Source organism: Zonotrichia albicollis, chromosome 1, assembly GCF_047830755.1.
Source record: "Zonotrichia albicollis isolate bZonAlb1 chromosome 1, bZonAlb1.hap1, whole genome shotgun sequence".
Classification (NCBI taxonomy): domain Eukaryota; kingdom Metazoa; phylum Chordata; class Aves; order Passeriformes; family Passerellidae; genus Zonotrichia; species Zonotrichia albicollis.
Window position 1 is genome coordinate 101,426,397 of NC_133819.1, and position 24,581 is coordinate 101,450,977.

Genomic DNA, 24,581 nt, shown 5'->3' on the forward strand with positions numbered 1-24,581 from the left:
GAACATTGCCCAAGACAGGGCTGGAGACATGATAGAGGCCCAAGGTGGCTCCTGACCTCTACTCACAGCCTGAACAGAGGTCAGACCTGCAGTCACAGCCTGATGGGACCAGAGCCAAAACCACAGCCCAGCCAGGGGCCAGAGCTGAAGCCTGATACCAAGTTGGAGATGAAGATACAGGGTCGAGGAGCAGAGGATGGAGCCCAGCTCAAAGAGTGATGTACAGCCAGAGCCAAACCTATGACCAGCGTGGGGCTGGCGCTCAAGTACTGGCCTGAAACAGGCAGGAGAAAAAGTTGCGGACCAAGATGGAGCTAAGTGGAAACAGCAGCTCAATATAGGGCCAAAGCTGAATTTACATCCTGAGCAGGACCCAGAGTCAAAATTGTGGCCTAAGATGGGCCCAGAACCAAAGTCAGAGCCTGACAGGGGAACAGATGAAGTCTCAGCCCAAGAGGAGCTGAAATCTTGGCCTAAGCAATGGCTGGAGCTGAAGCAATAGTGAAAATGGGGCCAGTCAAAATAATGGCCAGAACAAAGACCAGAGCCAGTCACAGCTGAAATTAGTGCCCAAGCTGAAGGTGCAGCTGAAGGTGCAGCTGAGCCTTTTGAGCAGGGTTGGAGCCAAAGCTGTGACCCAGTAACAGGCCAGAGCGAAAATAGTGACTCAAGATGCTGCTGGAGCCAAAGTTGAAAAATATTCCTCTGATTGTGTCCCCTTCAGGGTGTCAGCTTAGGGCATTGCATCACATTCATCCTTGTTCATCACTTACCATCAGCAACAATAATAATTAGAGAATTGTAATTATTCCCTGGCAATTAGCTACCTATTTTTATGATCTTCTCAAGTAGAAAGAATACATCTTGATTTCAAAAGCCCGCAGGGTAACATGTAGTGTTAAGTTTGGGCTTGAGCTTGATGAATTGATTGGACAATCAGAGAGGAGGGAACACAGGGGAGGATATTCAGGCTTGTTTAGGAATAATGCCCAAACATGCTACAGTTCTTGAGTCAACTCCATTGCCAGTCAAGTATTGAATAGTCTGTGTCCTCCTCTCAAACTCATGCTGAATAAAAAATCTTATGTACTCTTGCAATCAGACTAAAGTCATAAAACTGATGTAATTTCCACCTGAAATGCTATGCTGAATCCATCAGAAATGCAGTTGGGATCCTACATTTAATATCAATCAGAACTGTACTGCTGGGAGGCTGGTAGTGGAACAGATCCAGCACTGGTAATTTCAATGGGCTGCCTTGGTGACCCAAAGCAGGCATGGAGAGACAGCACAGGCTCCTTGTGAACACTGCCTTGACCTGGCCTTTGTGCTTGCTGATGACCTTCCATCTGGGATCACAAAGCAGGTGGAGACAAAATCCAACTCCACCATGAGGTTCTAAATACACAAACTGCAAGTTTGCCTCACATCCTTTTTTTGTTATAGTTTCACATGGATTTGTTCATAGGCACAAAAAGAGTTGCCAGACCTTGTAAGGGTGTTGATATAGGAGAACATGAGAGATCTCATGAGCAGTGATGCTGTTCTTGCCCTTCAGCTGAACAGACTCTGCAGTAAGTGGTGCTGATCCCCTCCGCTGGCACTGTCAAGAACTTCCACCAGCACATTTACACCAGCTCTTTATCCAGCCCTGCCTGAGGGCCACCTTGGAGCAGCTTTTCCCCAAAAACAGGTGCCTGCACACAGCTGTGACCCCCAGCTACCTCCCAGATGTGGCAGCTGTGTTTCAATGCAGAAGGAGACCTTTGGATGAATTGTAGTGGAGAAAGGGAAATTTCTCAGCCTTGGCTAACTGATGACTAATGATGTGGTTAGCTAAATACCTGAATAAAGTTTTTATGCTGGATTAGGTTAGAAAAGCCATGAACATAAAGAGAACACAGTGTCATTTTATAGAAGTGACCTCAAAGTTCTGCCTGATGTCCTAACAGTGTATTTTCTATTGCTGGATTGCTGTGCAGTAGCCCTCACACCTCTGCACAGCACAGACCCACGTACAGGCAATCTTCTTCAAAAATAGAAGTGCCAGTGCACAAGCAGCACTCAGGCTACAGCTGCAGTTTACTCTCGAGCACAGTTTCACTGCAGACAGGCACTTCACTTCTGTGCCCTGACAGGTGGGGATTTAAGTGCACCTGATGCCATTTCCCTGACAGAGCACAATTTTACAGCACAGTGCCTGATTGCCCTGGCATATGGCTGGAGATAGCATGCATATTATCTATAGGTATAAGATACAGCATGACTGTAGAAGGTGAGAGGGCCTGCATGCTGAGTACTTAATGCAGTTATCACTCAGCCACAGGGCTTTTCTTGTTTGCCAATGCACCTCTCGCTGAAAAGCTGTGACACCCAGTAGTGCACCTGTAACTTCCCAAAACAAACACAGTCAGTCACTATCAGCACCTTTGATCTGCAGAAGGAGGGGGGGGGTGAAAGAAACCAGACTGACTCTGCAGTCCCTCAGTCAAGCCTTACGTGTTAAGCTTCTCCTGACAGTACATTAGTTGAAGTTACCAGCTCATCAACTTTTCCCCCAAGAGATATAAAGTTTGTAGCATAAGCAAATTTTATAGCACTTAAAATCCTAACCTCCTTGTTAGGAAAGAACTAGCTCCTATCCTTTTTGCTGTTGCCATAAACCCTACTGAGAAGTTATACAAGCACACTTGTGCTTTTATATTTGACTTACACGTCTTCTTCACCAAGTAAAGCCAACCAGGACAAACTTGGCTCAGTTCATGAAATATTCACAGCACTGTAACACAATTACACGTGTTTGCATATACACAGGGACATGTAATAAGTGGGAATGTTCTCACTGCTTTCAGATGAAAACCACTTTTTCTCTTTTCTCCTAAGAATTTCTTGCTGCCCAGGGTTAAATGTAGGTCAAGCTGTCTGAGCCCATGTCTGTGGCACACAGAGCAGGATTAAACTGGAATTTTCCACTCAACTCAACTGTCAATCACTATAATGTCTGCAAATGTTAAATTAAGCTGGAATGATCTGGTGTTGGCACTGACGGGGGCTCAAGGGTGGCATTTTGGCCTCTGAAAAAGATGCCCTCTTTCTCTGAACAAGGGGTGGCTATGTCCTGGCTGCTTGCTCAAAGCCCTGCCAAACAGAAAATAGCTCTGCACAAGACAGTGGGATGTGTTGGAAGTGGGCAGAGAGAGGGACTGGGAATGGTGGCAGGGAAAGGTTATTCCCAGTATTGCCACAGGCTGTGCTGAGACCTAGCATGTACTTCTTCATATGTTTCCTCCTCTTTAAAATACTTTTGGCACCTTTCTGCTGCTGCTCTGCAACACACTTCAGAGTGGAAACCATTAAAGGATACAAAATATTTTGTCTGATTTACAGATTAGCCCCTTTTTAAGGAGGGTCAGCCTTCCAATGTCCCCCTCTAGCCACAGCAGAGCATCCACAGGCTTAGCATGTGGCAGGAATCCCTGGGATGGATCGTGCAGTCCTGCCAAAATAAACAATGCATTTAAGGCAATTTGGAACACCTAGGGCAAGCAGAAATTTGCAGTTAAATAGTAAAAACTGCAGCATACAGCTTCCCCCTTATGTTTTGGAACATTCTGGGAACAAGTAGGGTTACTGACTATACAGGACACTGAGAAACTCAGCTCATCAATTTTACCACATGTAAAGAATTCAGTGTTTCAGCTCTAATCCCCATTCTCAGGCTCTCAGGAGCAATCATTTGGCAGCCAGTCTGGAAAAAAAATGTAGAAAACAAGCAGAAAAAAAAATCATGCAAGTTTTTAGTTTTCTTAATCAATGCTAGAGTTCTGCAAAAGCAGCACAATGCAAACTGCACAAAAAGCAGGGCATCGCCACAGTAGAAGCGAGCTATTAGGAGAGGATTCAGCAGTAAGGGTTTTAAAATGTGCATTTTAATTAGAACTCACTTAAAGCACAACCGATCAAAACAGTGATAATGAGAGAAGCCTAATTAATTTTTGTCTAAGTAACGAAGTCTCATTACAGAGGGGTCTTTGGAAGAAAAGGGTTTGGGATGTTAAAACCAGGGTGTTTGAAATGAGACACAATACTGCTGGGAGCCTGGAAGCCAGACCTAGAGGTTTCACAGGACTGCAGCAGCCACTATATTAATCTTTCAGCAGAAAAAAAGTAACCCTACTGAGATGAGACATCCCATTTACAGTCGAGTTGCAACCACTGGCAGTGATATTAAAACACAATCAAACAGAATGGCATATTATAAACTAAATATAAATACAATTAAAACCAGATTAAGTAAAAGATCAAAGCAGGCTCAAAAAATGCAGTTTCCAGGGAGTTCAGGGTTCAGACAGCAGAGGAGGAGCAGAAGCTTGGAGATTTAGAGGACTTCTAAGGACTAAGGAACTAGCATTTTCTACATACTAAAGAAGAATTAAAGTGCTGTACGTGGAGGAGAGCAAGCTCAGGGTGGTTATAGGAAAAAAATATGATTACTTTTGACCCAAAACGAAGTACTGTAACATTTAAAGAACTAAGTCTTTGAAAAGAACAGCAGCAAGGGGAACACCCCCTGGTTCCTCTCTGAGTGGAATGTAAAGGCAGCTCCACAGCAGGCTGCCTGAAGTGGGATGGACCATGGCTCCCACAGCAAACCCCTTCCTGGAAAAGACCTGCAAGAAAACCCCAGGTTTGAAGTATCAAACTCAGCATCACATCGCAGCAATACAGACACCCAGCAAACACAGGTATAAAACATAAACCATGAAAACTATGTTATTAATTATCATGCTAAATAAACCATCACTTCATACACAGAATGTACAGAAACTATCTGTTCTTTCCCAGTTTTGCTAAGCTTTAGTATGGCAAAGTGGGAAGTGCCAGCCAGGGATAATTTGATCTCCCTTGCAAAGATCTGTATTGCCAAAGACAGATCTTTGCAAAGGACCCTTTCATCTGGTATCTTACTGAGAGCATCATCCCTCTCTCCACCTCATTACTGGACCGTAACTGCTCTTTTTTTAAGCACTGGCCAAAGCATGTCCCAGCTTTCTTAAACCAGGTTGTGAATCTCCCTCCCACAAGCCATATTTTGCACCTTCATTTGTTAAAGAAGTTTTGCAGCTCAGTGCTTTGGGGCATTGCTTATCCCCCCTCCCTGCTGGTCAGTCAGCACTGCTGTGCCAGAGGCTGGCACCACCAGCAGGGCTTGAAATGAGATCGAGGTGGGGTTGTTGTCTTAAAGGAATTGAAAGCACAAACTGGCTTAGATTAAGTGCCTAGACTGACCTCCAGTGTGTGACAGGCTGTCTCCCTGTTCCTGCTCCAGCCCATCCTATGGCACAGAACCGTCCCAGCATTAATCACCAGAGTGGGAGGGTCACAAGACTGATCTTAAACCCTCATCAGACACAGCAAGGGAAAGAGACAAGTACTTATTTTTACCAAAGCCACTCTAGTGTTCCATGCTTTTTTGTTTTTTTCACTTCAAAGGGAAAATAAATCCAACAGGAGACAAATGGATTTAATACTTTTTAATAATTTTGTGCCATGGTTTAACCACAGCATATTAAGAACAAGCATAAAATCTGTATTTAAAACTAACAACAGCACTTAGAGCAACATCTTCCTTTAAAAGTATTGCAATAAACAGACCTTAGGTCTAAAAACTAGGACATCACCATTTGCTCAATTAAAAGAGTCAGATACACAACAGTTGAAATCTTTTTTCTGTATATAACTGGGAGTTACGGTGGAAAATAAGCAACAAATTATTGTGTTAAACACAAAATAAAATTAAAAAAAATAAAAAGTAAAGCAAGCCAGGTTTGTCATAGCATCACATGAACAGCGATTGAGAAATTCCAATACAGTTGTAAAAAGACTTACTGTTCTTAATAGCTTTGTTTTACAACAATAAATTTTAAAAGAAAGATTAAATATTGTTGATAGTGCTGTACATATTTCAGAATAGCCTGAAAGAAAATGGACAAAAATAATAGATGTGTTGAAAAGGTGATCTTGAAAGCCACAATGTTGGAGATACAAAAAAAAAAAATTAAAATCCATACAGCAATAAAGCATTTTACACGGTAAATTAACTAGCAAAAAACAACAAATAAAGGGTAACACTCTAAAAACAGGCATTTGATGGTTAATTTTGAGTGTAACAGCCTGACAGATGTACATACCATCATGAAATGCTCTGAGCACAGCAGCATTGGGCAGTTGAGAGTTATACAAAGATAAAACCCCTATCAACGCTTGTGTAGTCTTTACATTATGAGTAGAAAAGCTTTGTTAAGGAATACTAAAGTGATTTTTTAAAAATTATTATTATTATTGTTTTTGCTGTCCAGGTCTATGATGCCTGCGGCTCTCGTAACTTCTGCTCACAGTCCTTTGGAAATCTTGGCTGCCTGCTGTGCTTTGTGGTAAATGGAAAAGCATGAACACAGCTGTGAATACACTTAATAGACAGACAGTCTGCTCTTTCCACTGCAGCTTCAAAGCAAATTAGTGCCTCTAAAAGAAGACATGCTCGTGTTTGGTCCACTCAATATGCATGTTTTGTTATGATAAATCCTACTCTAGACTCCTCCAGCAGGAGGTTTACTCTGTACAGTCTTCCTAGTGAAGGCCCGGGGTTTTTTGTTTGCTTCTCTTCCTTCATGCACAGAAGTGGTTCTGCAGTGCAAACAGAAACGTGAGGATGGCCAGGCAAGGCACACTTCCAAAACAATTACTCCACGCCCTGACAAACAATAAATGAATTAACAAGTGACAATCAGGAAATATGTGTATTTACCCATGGTACATGCTTACTGACAGAACAGCTCAATAAACAGAAGGATGTGATGATACAAGCTACCTATGAGGGCATGATGATGCAGAACTGGCCATAAGAAACTTAACACACTTCTTTAAAAACAAAAAAAAAAAGCCAAAACAACCATGGTCAACATTCAGATACAGGACTCCTGTGAGGGCTTTTCAAGAGATATTTACAGACAAAGGTGTAGATGCTCCAGGTGGACAGAGAAGCAGTGAAGGAGTGTGCCCCAGGCACCACCCTCCAGCGCCACGGACGGGTTGAAAGCCCACTCAAACCAGAGGAAGCCCCACCACTGACTTCACCGGCCCCGGGTAAGGCCCCCTGAGTTTCAGCACAGCACTCTGCTAATCGTCTGAAAAACCAAACCAAAAGGCCATCTCAAACATTACCCAACACCTTGCTACCTTACATCTGTGGTTAAAGCCTGGCAAGTATAAAAAAGCTACATACAGACAGGAGTGTCTATCAAAGAGTAGTTGGCATCCATCTGTGAGAGGACGAGTCTGTCTCGGACCAATAAACTTTTATATTACCTACTGTCCTGGGATAGTCAGAACTAACAGGTTAGAAAAGTAAATACAGCATCTGCAAGTCCCTACACTAGAACTTCATGGTGAGTTTTCCTGAGGTATTTGCTTTACCGGAGAGCGTGCGGAGCACAGGAATGGAGCGCCAAACACAGGGAGACGCCAGGGGAGAACTAACTACCAAGGGAGCCCGGCAGGAAGCTGAAGTGTAACATTACTGCCCACACCACTTCCCCCATTGGGTTTGAACAGGTCTAAGCATTTCTCTGTCACCTTAAATATGAACCTGGGTGAGCCATTGCTGTCAGAAGCCAACACAGCAGCAGAGCTGCCAACTCAAAGCTCCCACTCAAACCCTGCATTCACTACTAGCTGGGGCCACTCTTGTCCACCCTGCAAGAGCATAGGTCACCAGGGAGCCCATCCACATCCCAAGGACACCAGGGTCACCAGGGAGTCCATCCACACCCCAAGCCCAAGGACAGTCTGTAGTGGCAGCATGGTGCGCCAGCAGTGGGCACAGAGGGTTGGCTGCTGTCACAGAACTCTCATTGGCCTGGTTTTGATTTTGCAGGGATGCTTTGGGTCAGTTCCCACTTGTCTGAGCTTCATTTCAAATCTAGGATGTGATTAAAAAGGTTTGAAAAGTTTTAGCCCATTTCTAAGTTAAAAAAAAAAAAAGGTAATCACAGATAGTAATAAATAATGTATCTGCTGGAGAAGTAGTAACTAATACTGGTCCAACTCAGCAATAGCAAGGCAACAACCAATACGAGAAGCATTTAGTTGCAAGGTTAAAGCTGTGGAGGTTTTGTTTGTTTTGTGGTTTTTTCCTTTTTTTTTAAAGTGACACATTAAGAAAAAAGAAGAAATCTTCACAGCAAAGATGCATCAAATGACTAATTGCTATACACAGGCTTGTCAAAAAGGATTTGTTTAACCTTTTTCCCTTATGATATTATATTGATATTTAATAGGAAAATAAAATACATAGACTTTTTGTCATTTGTATGCATTCATTTGCAAACTTTCTTACAAAAAAAGGACCACGCACAGATTGGCATTCAGAAAGTCTATGCCATTTTTTTGTGTTAAAATTGGTATCATCTGTACACTATCTTACAGTATTAACAACATCTATTTGTTTTCATTTGTTTGTTTGCTTGTTCTACCCATTGGGTAGGATATGTGCATAATATATTCAAGTTATACACAGCACCATACAAAGAAAAAAAAAAACAAACTAGATAAAAAGACAGACAACTGAAAAAGCACCATTTTAAGTGAGGCACAACAAAGGTGGGAGTGTAAGGCCAGATGCAAAGCCCCCTGAAGTTGGCAAGAGTCTTCCTACCAACTTCAGCAGGCTTTGGATCAGGCCCTCTTGAGTGCAAGGGGATTCCTATCAGCTCAGACCTGAACATGAGGCACCTTAGTTGCTTACAAACTACTGACATGCAAACCTCCTCAAAATTATACCTAATAAGGATGTCTTTAATTGATTAGTAAACCTACCACAGCAGACAGACAAGCACAAACCAAGGAGAGAAAGGAAGAAGAAAAGAGACAGCTTTGTCACCCACGAGATCCTACACACACTGTGTTGCTTCAGGAAGCTCACACACCAAACCACTTAAAACAGCAGCAGCAATATAGCAAAGAAAAAGCATCATCTCTGGCCGTAAATCACACTTCTGTCAGAGGGAAGGGGAAGTATATCCACATTACAGTTTTGTTTTTCTATCATTAATCAACATCAAAAGGTAAGCTCCTTTATAGCAAGAAAGCAACACCAGCAATACCCGAGTTGCTTGTGTTCAGCCTAAAAACAGAAGAGACACCAGCAAGGCAGAAGTAGCCAGGAGAGTTTGTGACACAAAATGGTCCTTGATCTTCCCTTTCAAAAGCAGGAGAATTGTACTGGGTGGTTACCAAAACAGCATTAGCATCCCTGAAATACATTTAATGCCAATGACAATTTCAAGAAAACATCAGTAGGCCCCTCCACTGTGCCCAATGGGGCTTTTGCCAGCCCAAAAATGCAATCAGAGGTGGCTCAAAAGGTAATTTACATCTCTGGATAGGCTGGCAAACAATATATTAACTAAAAAAAAAATCCTGCCAACATTTTCAGTCAGCATACTCTCAAAACCTAAAGCTGAATTTCCTAACAAAACATGGAGACCAGTTTTTGGATGGGAAACCTCTCTTTAGTTCAACAACAAGGGACTATTCCATGTTTTAAAAGGCCTCAGACAACTCAATAAAGCTGCCTCTTTCCAGGGACTGAAATGATTGACACATCTGGGGCTAGTGTAGGAGAAAAGCTGTAATTGTACTGGTGGGCAAGCAGGCAACACAGTGCACAGAAAGACCAGATATGTGTAATTAAATTATGTGCAACAGCCTTTATCTAAAAAGCAAGGATGCAATCAAAAGCCAGACTTCATCTGAACCCACTGCACAGAAGGAACACTTGGTTCTCACCATCAGGTAGGTCTGAAAAACATGCTTATGAGATGTAGGGTACACAAGTGTTACTTTCTTCCTGTACATCAATACACGAGATCTGCATTGGGGTTATCCCAAAGCACAAAGATTTTTCAAAGCTCACCCAAAAGGGGAGAGAGCTGTTGGATGGAAGATGCACAAGCACACCAGGTGACAGGCAAGAACTGGTGCAGCAAGAAAGCCCCCTACTGATAAAAACATAGGTCATGACATTTACAGGACTGAAAAGCAAATACTCCTCAGGCTTCCTGCTGTTTGACAAATGACCTGCCATTGTCACTGAGAGCTCAATACCGAGCCATTCAGCACTTCTGGAAGGTGATCATGGAATAGAAACTAGCACAGACAGAATCAAGGGGACAAGTCTGCAAGCAGGTCTGTATGTGCATGGACATGACTTAACTGTAATGACCAGAGAGAACCTGTGAATAACCCTGAATACTTTCAAATGTGCCAGCAAGCCTATTGTTTATCCTTGGAGGGGGGGCAAAAAAAGACATCGATGCGTATCTATTTTTTACCAACTTGCTATTTTGTTTTTCTTCGCCTACAAAATCAGGTTACCTTAGCTACCGTGAGTGCTCAGGGATAGAGTCAGAGAAAGGTCAGCAATCAATCCTCTCCAAAGCATCCAAACATTCCTTACAGATTACAGTGTCAGTTGTAAGGCCCAGCATCTCACTGCCTGGCAGGGTTAGAAATGACCACCTCAGACAGCACTGCTCCAGACAGCCTCCACTCAGGGCTCTTCAGCAGGACAAGGATTTCTTCTCTATTGCAAAGAAGTGCACTCCTTAATAAGCAATGCAATTCTGTTCCTTACCCTTCCCTGCACCTCATTTACAGAAAAAAAACCAAGAACTCTCAATGACACTTTTTAAAAAAAATATATCTGCACCAAGAACATTCTGGGATTTGGCATAACAAGCACCTTCCAGCTGGGACAAACTGGTATAAGCAGTGGGCAAGCAGTAATAAAAGGCCAAATTGAAGCACAGCAGATTCCATGAGTGCAGGAACACAATCATCTTCCTCACTGGCCATCAGGAACTTGTACATGGGGCATATGCTGGAGTTATCATACTCCCAGGGGAAATTCATGCTGTAATAAAGTCCCATCAGCCCAAGACTGGCCTACATGCAGAGTCCATCAGTGACAAGATCAGGAGTAGCGTAATTAGATCCTCCCTGATGAAAAAATCCTATTATACAAATGCCTATGAATTCTGGATGTGCCACACATGCCAGGAAAGGGATCTGAACACTGCACTGTTGGCTGGATACCCCTCTTCCTGTCCCTCACTCACACCTTTTAAGCAGCATCCCACTCAGTCTGCTTGTCCAGCACTGAGGCAGGCCCAAACACAATTGTTCTAAACATAGGTACAGAATTAGAGCTAAGTGCCAAGTGCTGCATTGGTAAACTGGGAAAGAAACAGGTTTTTTCCTTTGTTAAATCCCCTGCCTTTTCTAGCCCTCAAAGATCATACAAAAACACCAAAGATGGGGCATATTCAGCATCAAGAAGAGAGCCATGCCAAGACATGTAAGGGAAAAATTAGTCTTTGCAGTAGGACAGAGGTCACAAAACTTTATTTCATAAAGGTGCATTTGAAAGAAAAAGATCTTTCAACCTGAAAATTTCTAAAGTAGGAACATCACTATTCTGAATTTTTGGAAAACGAGTTACTGGGCAAAGTCAGAAGATGCAACCAGAATTCAGGCAAATATGATCTATCACATAGAGAACACCACACACATATTATGTAGGTTTTGTGGTATGAGACATATAAAATCTACACAATTAATGCTACAGTGTTTGCAGGACAGTTTCATTGAGTGGCCCTGGGATACAGTCTATCAATTCTGGATATTTTCAAAGCTGGTCTTCCATAAATGCTTCATAGAATTACTTATCTTCAGAGCTCACCAATCTGTTCTGTTATCAAGAGCAGATTTTCTACCAAGTCAATGGAAGAAAAAATAGAGAGTGTTTTAATGTTACACTGTTGACTGCCTTTCCATTGAAAAGCACTAATATCCATCAGAAAACAGCCTATTTACTGCTAAGAGAGGCCCCAAAACAGAAGGATTACAAGCTCACCTATAGCAAGTGAACTAATCACCACACTCCCAGAGCTCAGTCACCACATTACATGTGGGAAAGCAGAGCAGACATTAAGCCATTAGAGCGTCCAAAGGAGGGCCATGAGGATGATGAAGGCTCCCGAGGGGAAGCCATGAGGAGTGACTGAGGTTACCTTCTTTGTCCAGCCCAGAGGAGTCTGAGGGGAGCCCTCAGTGCAGTTACAACTTCCTCATGGGGAAAAGAGGAGCAGGCACTGATCTCTTCACCCTGTTGACCGGTGACAGCATCCAAGGAAATGGCAGGAAGCTGTGCCAGGGGCAGCTGAGGTTGGGTATTGGGAAAAGATTCTTGCCCCAGAGGGTGGCTGGGCACTGGAACAGGCTCCCCCACAGCACCAGCCTGACAGAGTTCAGTTTGGGCAGTGCTCTCAGGCACATGGTGTGACTCCTGGGGATGGGGCTGTGCAGGGCCAGGAGCCAGATTCAATGATCCCGATGGGTCTCTTCCAGCTCAGCTTGTTCTATGATTCTAGGATGATTCGAGGATTCTGGGATGAGAAGACAAAGATGCAAGAGGAGATGCAACTATTAGGTGAGCAATTACCAAGTTATTTTTAAACAAATATTTTCTAAAGAACTGGAAAAGGCTGCATTTTCCAGGCAGAAAAACTTTTCATCCAAGAAAACTTTAGAGACAGCATAGTGGACAATGTTAATGGGACGTGCATAAATCCACTGGCATGCAGAGACAGTAAAAGATGGCAAAGGGCTGTTTTTAAAGAAAGAACATTCCCAAGAGGCAACTTTGAAGGCAACTTCAAGGCTCACTTTGCTGAGATCACACATGGGGAAAGTTGGTCTCCAATCAGCCCAAGCCCAGGGCCAGTCCAGGTGTGCTCTGCCCTGACAACTGAGTTCCAGCTGTTCTCACCTCAAAGCTTCTCTAAACAATCCTCACTTAGGCAACAGCACAGTACCTGTGTAGGCACACATATACTCTGGCTTAAAGGCTTGCTCCTCAAGTGACAAAAGTCACTGAAGACCAAAACCAACATTTGCTGGCTTTGTCCTCTGGTTGGATTTTGTCTGTTTGTTGTTTTTAACTAAGAACTATGTTTCTAGGTTCTTTGCAAAATCTAATTTCACAGCTTTTATTCCCAGGAACCAGACAGTGATGAGAGCCCCAGCTGACTGAAAGCCACCTAATCATCTTCTAAACACCTGTCCTGCGGGTCTGAGAGGAAAAAAAATAAGTGAACCCCACCATGCAATCTCTACCTCTCCCTTCAATTAATACATACAATAAAAGACAGCCTTACTCTGCATTACCAGCATGACTCAGACCAAAATAACAATTAGAGACAAATGGGGCTGTGCATTCAGACTAACAGTTATACAAATGTTTTCTAAACTAGAATAAAATCAAATTAACTTATGAAGAAAACAAATCTACACTGAGGCCCAAAAGACAACACGCACGCAGACACACACACACACACACAGTTTTGGCATTAAAACTCTGCATAGATCAAAGATGCACTTCAGTTATCAGAGTCCATGTACAGAAGTCCTGCAGAAATCCAGCTTCCAGCCATGGGACCAGGGCATTGGTGCCCTTGGGGCACTCAGCAGCTGCTGCCCACAACCAAGCACAAGGCTCAGGAAAACAGAAAAAAAGTGAAAGACCTTAATGTGAAGAGGTCTATGACACACTCATACACCTATATATTAGAAACTATTCAAGCTAAGATTCTAAAGATTACTTCTAAGTCCATTTCCAAAATGCATTTTAAGTGCAATTTGTGCTTTTTCATGTGCTTGTGATGCCACTATCACCTTCTGTCAACTGTGTTCCGGCACCGCGCGTGCTTCCACATGGGAACAGCCAGTGGAGAAACACCCCAGATGCCACGACACAGGCAGGGAACACTTCCCAACTACTCTCCAGGCCAGGTTAGCAAAAATCAGGGCTTACAGACACTTGGTGAACACATGAATCACCTTTAGCCATGAGCACAGTCCTGCTGTTGTCACGCAGACATCGTGCACCCAGAAGGGTTTCTGCAGCAGGGCCCAGAGCAAAATGGTTTGCAGGGAGAATTCCTGGTGCACCACCAACCCTGCCAGGAGCCAGCACCAGTGCCACGAGTGCCCTTGGTACTGCTGCAAAAACACCACGGGGGGGGGGGGTAGCCACAAGGGCTCCCCTCACTTCGACAGGACGGACCTCCAGGACTGAACTTCAGCATCTGAAAGGATGAAATGGAGAGCGAAAACCACGACAGCCTCACGTACTTGAACAGCAGAGCAGGGGAAAATAATCCCACCCTGCATTTTCAAACCATTTATTGCATAATGTCATGATATGCGACTAAATACATTTCAGGCTACAGTGAGGACAGAAATCTCTAGCACGGTAAGTACTGGTGATACTGCATTATGACAAGGAAAAGAATGGCAGCACTTAGAATCAATACAAATCAATGCATCTGGAAATTGTAGTTTTGCCATTTATGAAAGAAATAGTCTACACTGCAAAATAGATAAACCTTAAGTGATGGAAAATGCTGGGATTTCATATTTGCCTTCTTCCATCCAAAAGTCTCCAAGACACTTCACTGATACATTGTTATTTGAATGCAAATTATTGCAAAGACAAGTGTCCCTGTATTTTTTGAATTGTAAAAGTCAAGAGATGTTAGCCTAAGTCCTGTCCCCATCTTTTAGCAAACCCAGGGGGAGGGGGCAAACTCCTCCAGATTACTTCTAGGGCTCTATCATTATTCCACAGGTGAAACAACAACATATAGAAGAACTTCACATAAAACAGTTCCCTCATATATACTTTTTTTTAAAACAGTAAGATAGTGCAACTTTTTAAAACACATTTATCACAACACAAATTAATTCCTCGCATTCATCTAAGTTCTCAACTTTATACCTTGGCACACAGAACAGGAATTTTGTTTCATATTAAAAAAAAAATTCACATCCTGGGAGAAAAAAAAAAGCAAACTGGCCAATTCTTCCCCCATTTATCTAGCAAAACCACCTTTTTCCTTCTGCCATTCAGTGAGTATAAAACAGGCTGTACAAGCCTCATTTCTGTGCTAAGTTAACTTTTAGAATTAAATACTTGAAATAGTTTATTAAAAAAAAATAATATATCCCCCCCTTTCCCCTGAAACACTGCTCATAGACAAACCGAATGGAAGTTTGTATTTCTTTCAATCTGCTTTGCATGCAATTCCCCTGAAAGGAATCAGAAACAGAGAACTGGTTTGCACGTTTGGTTTTACTCAGTTGTACCACGTAACAACACTGTGCACCGGAGCATGGGGCTCTTCCTCCGCCGCCCCGCTGGGCTCTCCCGTCTTCAGTCCAAACACACCTGGGCAGGTGACCTAGACCAGGTTCCCTGGCTTCCGGTCCTGGCCTTTGCTGGGGACTATTGTGCTCTCTGAATTGTTTTGCTGAAACTGAAGTCTGCTCCCCCTCTGCGAGGAAGGAGGCATGTTGCTGTGCTGGTGATGGAAAAAAGAGGAGCCGGGGTAATGGCCCATGACCTCGCTGTACGTCGGGGGCGGTCCTTCCATCCTTCCATTACTGCTATAGTTGGTTGCACTTATGCCCGAGTTGCTGCTGGGTGGGCAGGGACCCCCATTGTACATGGAGATGTCTATCAAGTCGCTATCAAAAATGGTTCGGTTGGGCGGCGCCCTGACGGATTCCCGGTTGAGCTCCATCTGCTGCTCGGGGTCCCGGAGCTGCAGCGTGCACGGGCCCTGATACGGCGGCGGCTCTTCGCCGTCCGAGAGGGAGATGGTGGGAGGAAGGTCAATCTCATGCTGCATGTAAGGGTAGGTGGGCTGGAAGCGACTGAAACGGTCCCGCTGCATAAAGGATGGGGTGGTGAACCTGTCCCTGGACCTCGGGGCGTACATGATCTGAAACAGGAAGAGAGACACGCGTGACCCCACCTCTGCGCCAAGCGCCGCGGCTGCTCCAGTGCTCACCCCAAACTGATCAAACACAGAACGCTTCTTCCTGCCACCTGTCTTAGAGGTTAAACCCAGCAGATACCATGCACACAGATACCTGCAGGTGAAGAGGCAGGAGGTGCAGGAAGGATCCAGCACACTCAAGAACAGCTGCACAAAGGAAGCACAAGACCCCACACAGCTCTTTCTGAAACTAAAACATTCCAAGCAAAAATAAAATTATTCTGTTTCTGAAATCAGGAAATTAATTCTCTCTAGTCTGAGTAATTGACTAGCTCTACAACAATGTCCCAGTACTGAATTTCAGCTGCAGTCTGAGCTTCCCCCTCCTACTCAGAGTTAATGCATCCCCAAAGAATTCAGATGGTCATTTCAGTACAATCTGTAAAGGCTCAGTGTATCTCACGCCTTCACCATCACAGTGTATCAGGTGTCCTCCTCCCCCTCAGTTCTCAGCCAGAACTCAGCCTCTGGGGAGAACCTACAAAGCTTCTGCATTGTGATGGAAACTATGTCCTTGGTATATTAAAATCCTGGAGAAGTACAGGCTTTACATAAGGAAGCATTCAAGATACTCTGTGAGTGGTGCTGCTCTTCACTTGGTCTATCCCAGACCTGGACAGACACAGCAGCTTCTCAGATCTAGAGCTATCAAAATGCTCTTCTCGTTTTTGGATCCCTGCAGGGTCTTCAACCCCTGACCTCCACAGATGCAGGGCCAACCACCAGGAAGTTCTGCTGCTTGTCACAGGACAGTTGGACCACTCAGAGCAATACACCCACAAATTATTACATAGACAAGGAATCTGTGCTAGCTGGAAGAAGGGAGACACTGGTGATAGGTTATGTGCTGTAAACCCAAGAGAAGTTCAGAGACAAGAGGAACTGGTATCCCAGCTTCCAATGAATACTCAAATTACTGAGCCACTGTGGGAAACAGACACACCTCCATCACTTATTTGTGGATGCCTACTATGACACAGGGAGTTGCTGATGGAGATGAGGTGTCAGGTAGGCAGAACTTCATTCTTTTACGAAAAGGTCTCAGGAATTTATGAAATGCATGTCAAGGCGGGCTTAGATGACAGTGACACAGATGACACTGAAAAAGCTTCCTTTACAAAAAACAGATGTATGTTTTTGAAAGGAACCAAATACACATTACAGGAAAAAAATGAAAGCACTCGGTGAAGATAGTCAGAAATCTGTCAGTACCTCTGAAGCACCCTGGCGTGAAACCGAGCTTTCTGAAGGCCACAAGCACCCCTCCTGAAATGTGGAAGAAAACAACAAAAAAGAAAAATTAATAGATCACATCACCATTCTGCCTCATTATCACAGCTCTTACCAGCAGTCATCTTCTAAGGACTGGCTGTCTCCAGGAGCTAAACAAGCAACATCCCACCACTTTCTTTCCAAATCGTGAGCAAAGAGCAGCTCTGCTCCCAGGCAAGTCAAGCCTGGTCCATTTTGCAAGTGCCAAGATGTCATCCACTGCACCCAGCCCCAGAGGCCATAAGGATGCAGCAAGCTGGTGGTGTCTGAGAGAGTGTGCAATGCATGGAGATGACAGGAGACACCTCAGCACCTGTGTGCTGAGCAGGTACCTGTCACCTCCCAAACCAGCATGGGTGGCAGGTCTGACAAAGGTCTGCCAGCCAGGATCCCGATTACACAGCACAGGCACAACAATTCACAGCAAAACCTGGCGTCTGTAATCTCAGGGAAGTGACAGACACACTAAACCCAGGGCTAATCTGGTCAGAACTGCCAGTTGCCCAATTCCCACCACAAACAGTAGTTAAAGCAGCTGAGGTTTCAGTCACTTTTTCAACCACTTCTCCAACCATCTTCTCAGGTCAAAATATTTTCTCTCTCAAGCCTTGAAATGCTGTTCTGACACCGTACCAGCACTCAGGGCAGAATAAAGGGGTGACAAACAGTACATGAATAAAGGAAAATAGCTTAAGGTGTATCATTATTTTTCTTATCAATTAATTGTTTGGAGTAGCAGTAACTCCCACAGTGAATTTATTTTATTGAAAAATTTTGAAGCTGAAAAGGACATATCAGAGCAGCTATAAAGCTCAGAACTTCAATTTTGGTGCACAAAGAGAAAACAAAAATATTTACAGTCGTGACTATTTTCTTGATGTTAATTCAAGTTTTACATACATAAGAAATTTCAGGAACTGGAAAGAAAATGCATACTGTCCCCAAAAGCATTACCATGTATAGACTGCTTCCAAATCTTACTGTACTGCTTCTTCTCACCATAGCATCTTTCAACATATCTCAGAAGTAAAAATAGACCCAACTAGATGTTCATCATGACACTCAGAGACCAAATGCCGTCTGTGATCTTGTCAGGAGAGTCCACTGCAGAGAAAAGCTGCTCTTAGAGGACTCTCCCACAGGATTCAGCTGCTAAGGGAAATGCTCTGAATAGCAAAGCTGGTACACTTCTCTTCTAGCTTTACAGAGCAAAGATAGAGAGAGGCTGACAATTGCAATTATTTACATCTTCCCCAAGTATTCCCCTTTGCAAAGCCCTGAAAGGTAAATCTTATGCAGAGTCACTTATTTCAGTGCCTAGATGTGGTTCTGTCAGTTAAGGAATTGTAACTGTGGAACTAGACACATACATGTATATACACACACTTGTGCACACATTCGTTTCCATTCCTTCATTTTGAAATATCTGAGGGTATGTTTGCACAATTAAAGGCAATCACGTTATCAGCAGTTGACCCAACAGGCTCCAAACCCACTGCAACTGTTTGTAAAACACATTAGTCAAAGCTAAAGGTCTCAATTAACTGCTCCTGAGTTACAGGCTCAGAAGAGAAGAAAAAAGGCAAAACCAACAAGCCACTCAGAAAGAAATAAAATCTACCTACACCAATCATATTACTTCAACTCCCTTATGAAAAGGAGCTGCTGATGAGGATGTGGAAACAACTTCCATTCTAGGGCCCATCTCCCCAAAGGCAAGAGGGTAAGATGAGCTGAGAGATGGTGCAGCATATGGAGAAAAACTCCTTGCATGGAGATGGAACAGGACGTGCTCACTGAGCCAAGTCTCCCAGATCTGCTACCAGCCATGCCTAACAGAAATAACTTTTTAGAAGAGAGGAGTTGCCTGTTACTTCTACCACTGATGCCTGAATCCCAGAAGACCCAAAAGCCCTGCCTGGAGCACTGCAGCTGCTGCAGGGATCCCGGTGAGTAACCAGGGCACTGGGATAGTCACACCAAGATGAGACCAAAGGAGCCCAAAGCTCTCCCCACTCTGGGATAACTACTTGAGAAGGTAAACAGCCTGGGATGCAGCTGAACTCTGAGGCTGTGAGATCCTTAGGATGCAAGGACATGCAACAATGTTATCCCTGTGACAGCAGGTCCTACACTTCACCTGCAGCTCCTCCCTTCCCTAAGATTTCCCCTGGAGAGAGCAGCAGACAGAATAAATGATTTGGCAGCAGCCAACCCCCAGCAAGATCTCTATCCCAGGAGCCAGAAGAACTCCCCAAGCAGATGGCTGGGTAACACGTGCTCAGCATGCCCACACTTGGAAAATACCAGGCTCAAACACGTGCAGACCAACCTCATGGTTGGTCCAATGACACAGCACAGAACCCTCTCCTCACCAAGGCCAGACTAACTGATCCAATACAGAATTTCTGCCCTCCTGAAATCACTGCATCTACCACAGGAGACATACTACCTTACCTTTCTGAGTCTTTATTTAAGGAAAACTCCCCTTTCCCTGCACTGGGTAGATAGCACCTAACCCTAGGCTTGGTGCCCATCAGCTCCACTGACCTTGGGGTGATGGGAAGAGGTGGAGATGAGAACAAAGTGCTGCAGAAGAAAAATATGCCCATGACTACACTCCTCCACCCTGAGACACAGATTTAGGAAATAATGTGCTGGGATCACCCTGACCAATCTGGGGTAACTTATACTGAGGGAAAGTGTGAGTTCTTACTCCCTACTTGTCCCTGTGCTTACAGACCTTCCTTTGAAAGCTAAAATGCTTCTTCCCCTGTGCTCACATCAGTGAAAATCAGATGAGAACTGACAGCATTTGTATTTATAATAGGGATTTGTACAAGTAGTTATCAGGTGTGTGCAAACAAGGCTAAACCTGAGCAAATGCAATCTACCCATATTTTGATGAGGGCAGTACCTCATTTACCTGCTTCTTACAGACTGTCAATAGCTAGGCCAGCTCAACGTGCTCCTTGTTCAAGACACTTCAGGCACGAGCTTCCATGCTTAAAAGCAACAAGGAGAGAAAGCTTATGCATGCATTCCCTCTAGTGTATTAATTTTTAACACTGTTGGGCTTTGGAATGAAAATTCTAGCATCTACCAATAACACCAAGCAAGAAAAATCTTAGGGATCCACCTATGTCTTTTGCCGACCCACTGTCATTTTTGGGTTTCACCACAATTTACAGAAATTAACTTTGTGATTAGGTTTTGAAATAGCAGCATCATTTAATAAATCCAGCTGAGTGATTACTTAATTATCTCATGGTGATGATTATTTAACTCAATATTTAGAGCTTAGGAGAGTCCACACGCCTAGGATAATTTGTTATTTCATATTTTACAAAGCTTTAGAGCCTCCAGAATTAAACAGTGTAAGAAGATGACTTTCTGAGAACATTTTTAAATAGTGGAGCATACACTGTCACCCAACTGCCTCAGCTGAGCATCAGCCCCTTGACAGCCAGCAGCAAAGACATTTACCAGAAGAATGATTCTTAACTCAGGAAAAATTAGAGGTAAAAATTTACATTCAGCCAAAACTTTTCCTCAAGCTGTAATAAAGCAAAAGGATCCCTGTGCTTGTTAAAGCTGGGACAGAGTTAATTTCTTTCACAGTAGCAAGTATGGGGCCATGTCCATCTTGGATTTCTGAGCAAAACAGTGTTGATAACCCAGGGGTATTTTCATAATTGCTGAACTGTCCTTACACGGAGTCAGGGCTCGCCTCACCCCACCAGCAAGGGGGCTGGGGGGGCACAAGGAGCTGGGAGGGGACACAGCCAGGACAGCTGAGCCCACTGAGCAAAGGGACACGCCAGACCAACATGGCATCATGCTCAGTGCACAGAGCCAGGGGAAGAAGGAAAGGGGGACTCTGGGAGCAAGAGCATTTGTTCTTTGCAAGTCCCTGTCACACAGCATGGAGCACCAATGCCCTGGCAATGGATGGGCACGTGCCTGTCCCTGGGCAGTGGTGAATGAACTCCTTGTTTCGCTCTCCCTATGAAACTGTCCTATCTCAGCCCATGAGTTCTCACTTTTACTCTCCCAGTTCTCTACCCCAGCCTGCTGGGAGCAAGTGGCTGTGTGGTGCTTAGTTGCCAGCTGGGGTTAAACCATGACAATCCCATATAATCCAAACTTTTCTTTTTTTGCTGACTCTTAAGGAGATTTACAGGCTTTCTCCAATATTAAGTTTCTGCAAAATAGAACTCTACCTGAAATAATGTTTTCTGAGAAACAAAAGTCAGTTTTTCACTTTCTAAAATGCATTACAATTATTAAGAAGGTCCCTCTTTTCCCCTTAACATAGATTTTTATTTTATTTTTATACAAAAACGTGCACACACACACACAAATACACACATTTCTTTTGCAAATGAAATGTTCCAGATAGCAGTGTAGTTTCTGCTTTTGGCCCTAGGTGGTACATTACACCACATTAAAGCACTGGCTTGCTGAAAACGCTCCAGGAAGGCACAAGGGCTCGTTCCTCCCAGTATCTTCCTGGGTCATACAGACCACCACAGCTTTGAAGATAGCAACAAACACAAACAAAACAAACTATTCTGCTGTCCCCAACAGAATGGTGAGTATTCCAGCAGGACTGCTTGTTCCTTTAAAAGCAATTCCTCAAGGACAGGAGAGGTGACGCTGTCTAACACAGCAGTGCACAGTACCAAGCAGAAGTACTAGAGAATTACACAGAGTGCCAAATCTCTCACACATAATCTGCCTCCCTACACTTACTGCAATTATTCCTGTTACTTAATGCTTTAAAACTTTTATTTCCCCATCTTCACAGCACTTCATCACTTTAAGTAATCTTCATTTCATTTCAACTGAAGGGAGTAAGTACTATTATCCTTCCTCCTTTGTTTGGAGATGAAGCAAGTTGCCCAAGGTGACACACTGAGTCAGGTGCCACCCAAAGCCAGTGCTCCTTGCTTCTAGTCCTACCTACAGATTTCCTGGACAATCCTGCCCTTATTAAACATATAATGACTTTACTGTGGAAGACTTCAAAGGGCAGCAGCCGAGCTCGCTGTCCCTCTTGGCAGCACTCCCTGAGGAGAGGCAAGCCCATGTCCCTCAAGGAGACAGCAGGAGAATACAGTGCACATCCAGCCCTTGCCAAATGATGACTGGTACAAACAAAAAGATTTGGCAAAGCAGGGTGGTCTACAGCACTCACACCCTCTCCTGGCTGTAGACTGGGCTCTCGTTCCCAGTGGGATTTTCTTTGCTTTGCACATGTCAGTAAGAAAATGAGAATTAGTGGCCTAGGGACACCAGCAGGAAACAGACAGAGTAATGCCAATGCCAGTAGGAAATAATTTAGAAGACCAGCAGGAAAGACTATCATTTGAAAAAATGGCAAATCCCTGAGCTGTCAATATTATTGACTATTTTCTATCACCCTCCTGACATTCCCCTTTTATTCTGAAATAGCTGGTGCAGGGCAGAGGGGAGTATTTTTTACAGCTGTGCTCCTGGAGCTCAGCATCCAAGACTGGCATTCCCAACACAGGTTTAATGCAAGCTGAGCAGTCTGAGCAGCAATGCTGCCCTTGGTGCTGGGAGGCAGGGGCTGGTCAGGGTGAGCATCCTGTGTGATGGATGCAGGAATTTGCTGCCAGGAGTAGGCCAGAGGCACTACAAGTGTTCAGCAATCATTCAACACCTACTTTATAAAAGAGGACAATGCAAAGACACCAGGATAGGGAAAAGGAATGAAATTAGGAACGTCAAAGTTCATTAGGTACCTCTCTGTAAGTCAGTCAATCTCTTTCCCCTCAATGTCCCCATGGAAATCACTGGTGATGACTTTAAGAGTTAATCATTGGGAAGCAAGATTTATATTTGTTTTGTCCCAGCAAACAGCAGAGTGCCACAGCAGCAGCTCAGCTGCAGCTACCTACATTCCAGCAGGAGACTTTGGCTACAAGCATGAGTGCCCTCCCAATACCAGATCAACAAAGGCACAGCCAACAACGCTGCAGCAACACAGATCTCCCCTGGGGTATCACACACACACACCCCCCCTGTGCACACATGTGCGCTGCCAGGGCTGCCACATGGCTCTGCCTCAAATTCCCCCAGCACTGCCAGGAGCATCAGCTGCCCGCACACCAGAGGCTCTGCTGTTTCACAGTGAAGCAGCCCCTGGGCAAGCTCCTGGTGCACTCCACGCCCCACGCTTTTGCATCCCTCTCAGGTGCTCTGCAACCCTTGGCTTGCTCCCAGCTGTGAAGCCCAGTACTGCTGATGGATAAGCCAGCAGCAGGAAACGTTCAATATTTTATCCATTGTGGTACAGACATTGCTCAGCACCTTGCAGGCTCACTCCAGGCTACTGCTCATGCCAGTATGGCTATTGCTCAGCATCTTTCCACCTCTCATAATTAGGACCGCAAAACTCTTATTTCTGCTAATGTAAAAACAGGGCTGGAATGCTTAATGGCCTCACTAGGACACAGCAGGCAGCAATCCTCAGCACTGCAGCAGAAGAACCCACTGCTCCTGAGCACTCAGCATTTGTCTGGTCTGCTTAAGGCCTTGGCCCAATAACCAAGGTAATAAAATACCAAAGACCAGGGGAAACACTGGAAGATTATACTCCAGAAGAATGAAAAGAAATATAAATAAAAATTATAAATATGAACAGAAAACTGTATTTACAGAACAGGCGTGTAACAACATCATTTAGCGTGTACTTGTTGAAGAGCAGCCTTTTTTTCCTATGACTGGTCCTTTTTCTGCCCTTTAAACATTACTTCAAATCTTGTTAATATTCTAATTTTTGACTTGGCGTGAAAGTTGAAATTCTCATTATCATCCTCTTTTTTTTTTTTTTTTTTTAATTTGAGGGCATTTCTTCAGGGTGTTTTTGGGTTTTTCGGTTTGTTTGTTTTTGTATAACCACAAAGAAGTTCAGCCACAAAAAGAAATCCACTAATATCTTTCATTTCAGAAAAAAAATCCACATAGATCTTTCATTTAATTACTCCTGATGCCTAACCCATGAGTTTTACAGGCGTGAGGCTGGTAATAAAGGCAGCAGGTAATTTAGCTGATCACTCCTATTACACTCTGTAGAAGAACCAGAATAAGAGAGATCATTTGTTCAATAGTTGATCTTTATGCAGCCAGAAACCTGTGCAGTTCAGCCACCACTCAGATGGTGGAAGGCATGATTATCTAGAAACAGGACGGGCTTAAAGAAAAAGAAAACTGAAGATAACAAAAGGACCAAAAAAAAAGAAAAAAATCCCAAAAAACTGAAACAACAACATATCTAACAAAAACACAAACAAACAAACAAACAAACAAACCCCC

At 43.9% G+C, this 24,581-nt stretch overlaps 1 protein-coding gene across 7 annotated transcripts in view; it reads right to left on the bottom strand.

The window, feature by feature from the left end:
• Positions 1–9,365: 9,365 nt before the first annotated feature.
• The window catches only part of LDLRAD4 (low density lipoprotein receptor class A domain containing 4), a 284,848-nt gene continuing 269,632 nt past the window's right edge, over positions 9,366–24,581 (bottom strand). For all 7 annotated transcript variants that reach the window (XM_074548131.1, XM_005486727.4, XM_014266815.3 and 4 more), the window contains 2 exons: positions 17,178–17,231; positions 9,366–15,908 (listed from right to left, as the gene is read on the bottom strand). In XM_074548131.1, coding sequence (XP_074404232.1) covers positions 15,366–15,908; positions 17,178–17,231 — 597 coding nt within the window. In that variant the 3' untranslated portion in view covers positions 9,366–15,365. The remainder of the gene's footprint in view (positions 15,909–17,177; positions 17,232–24,581) is intronic.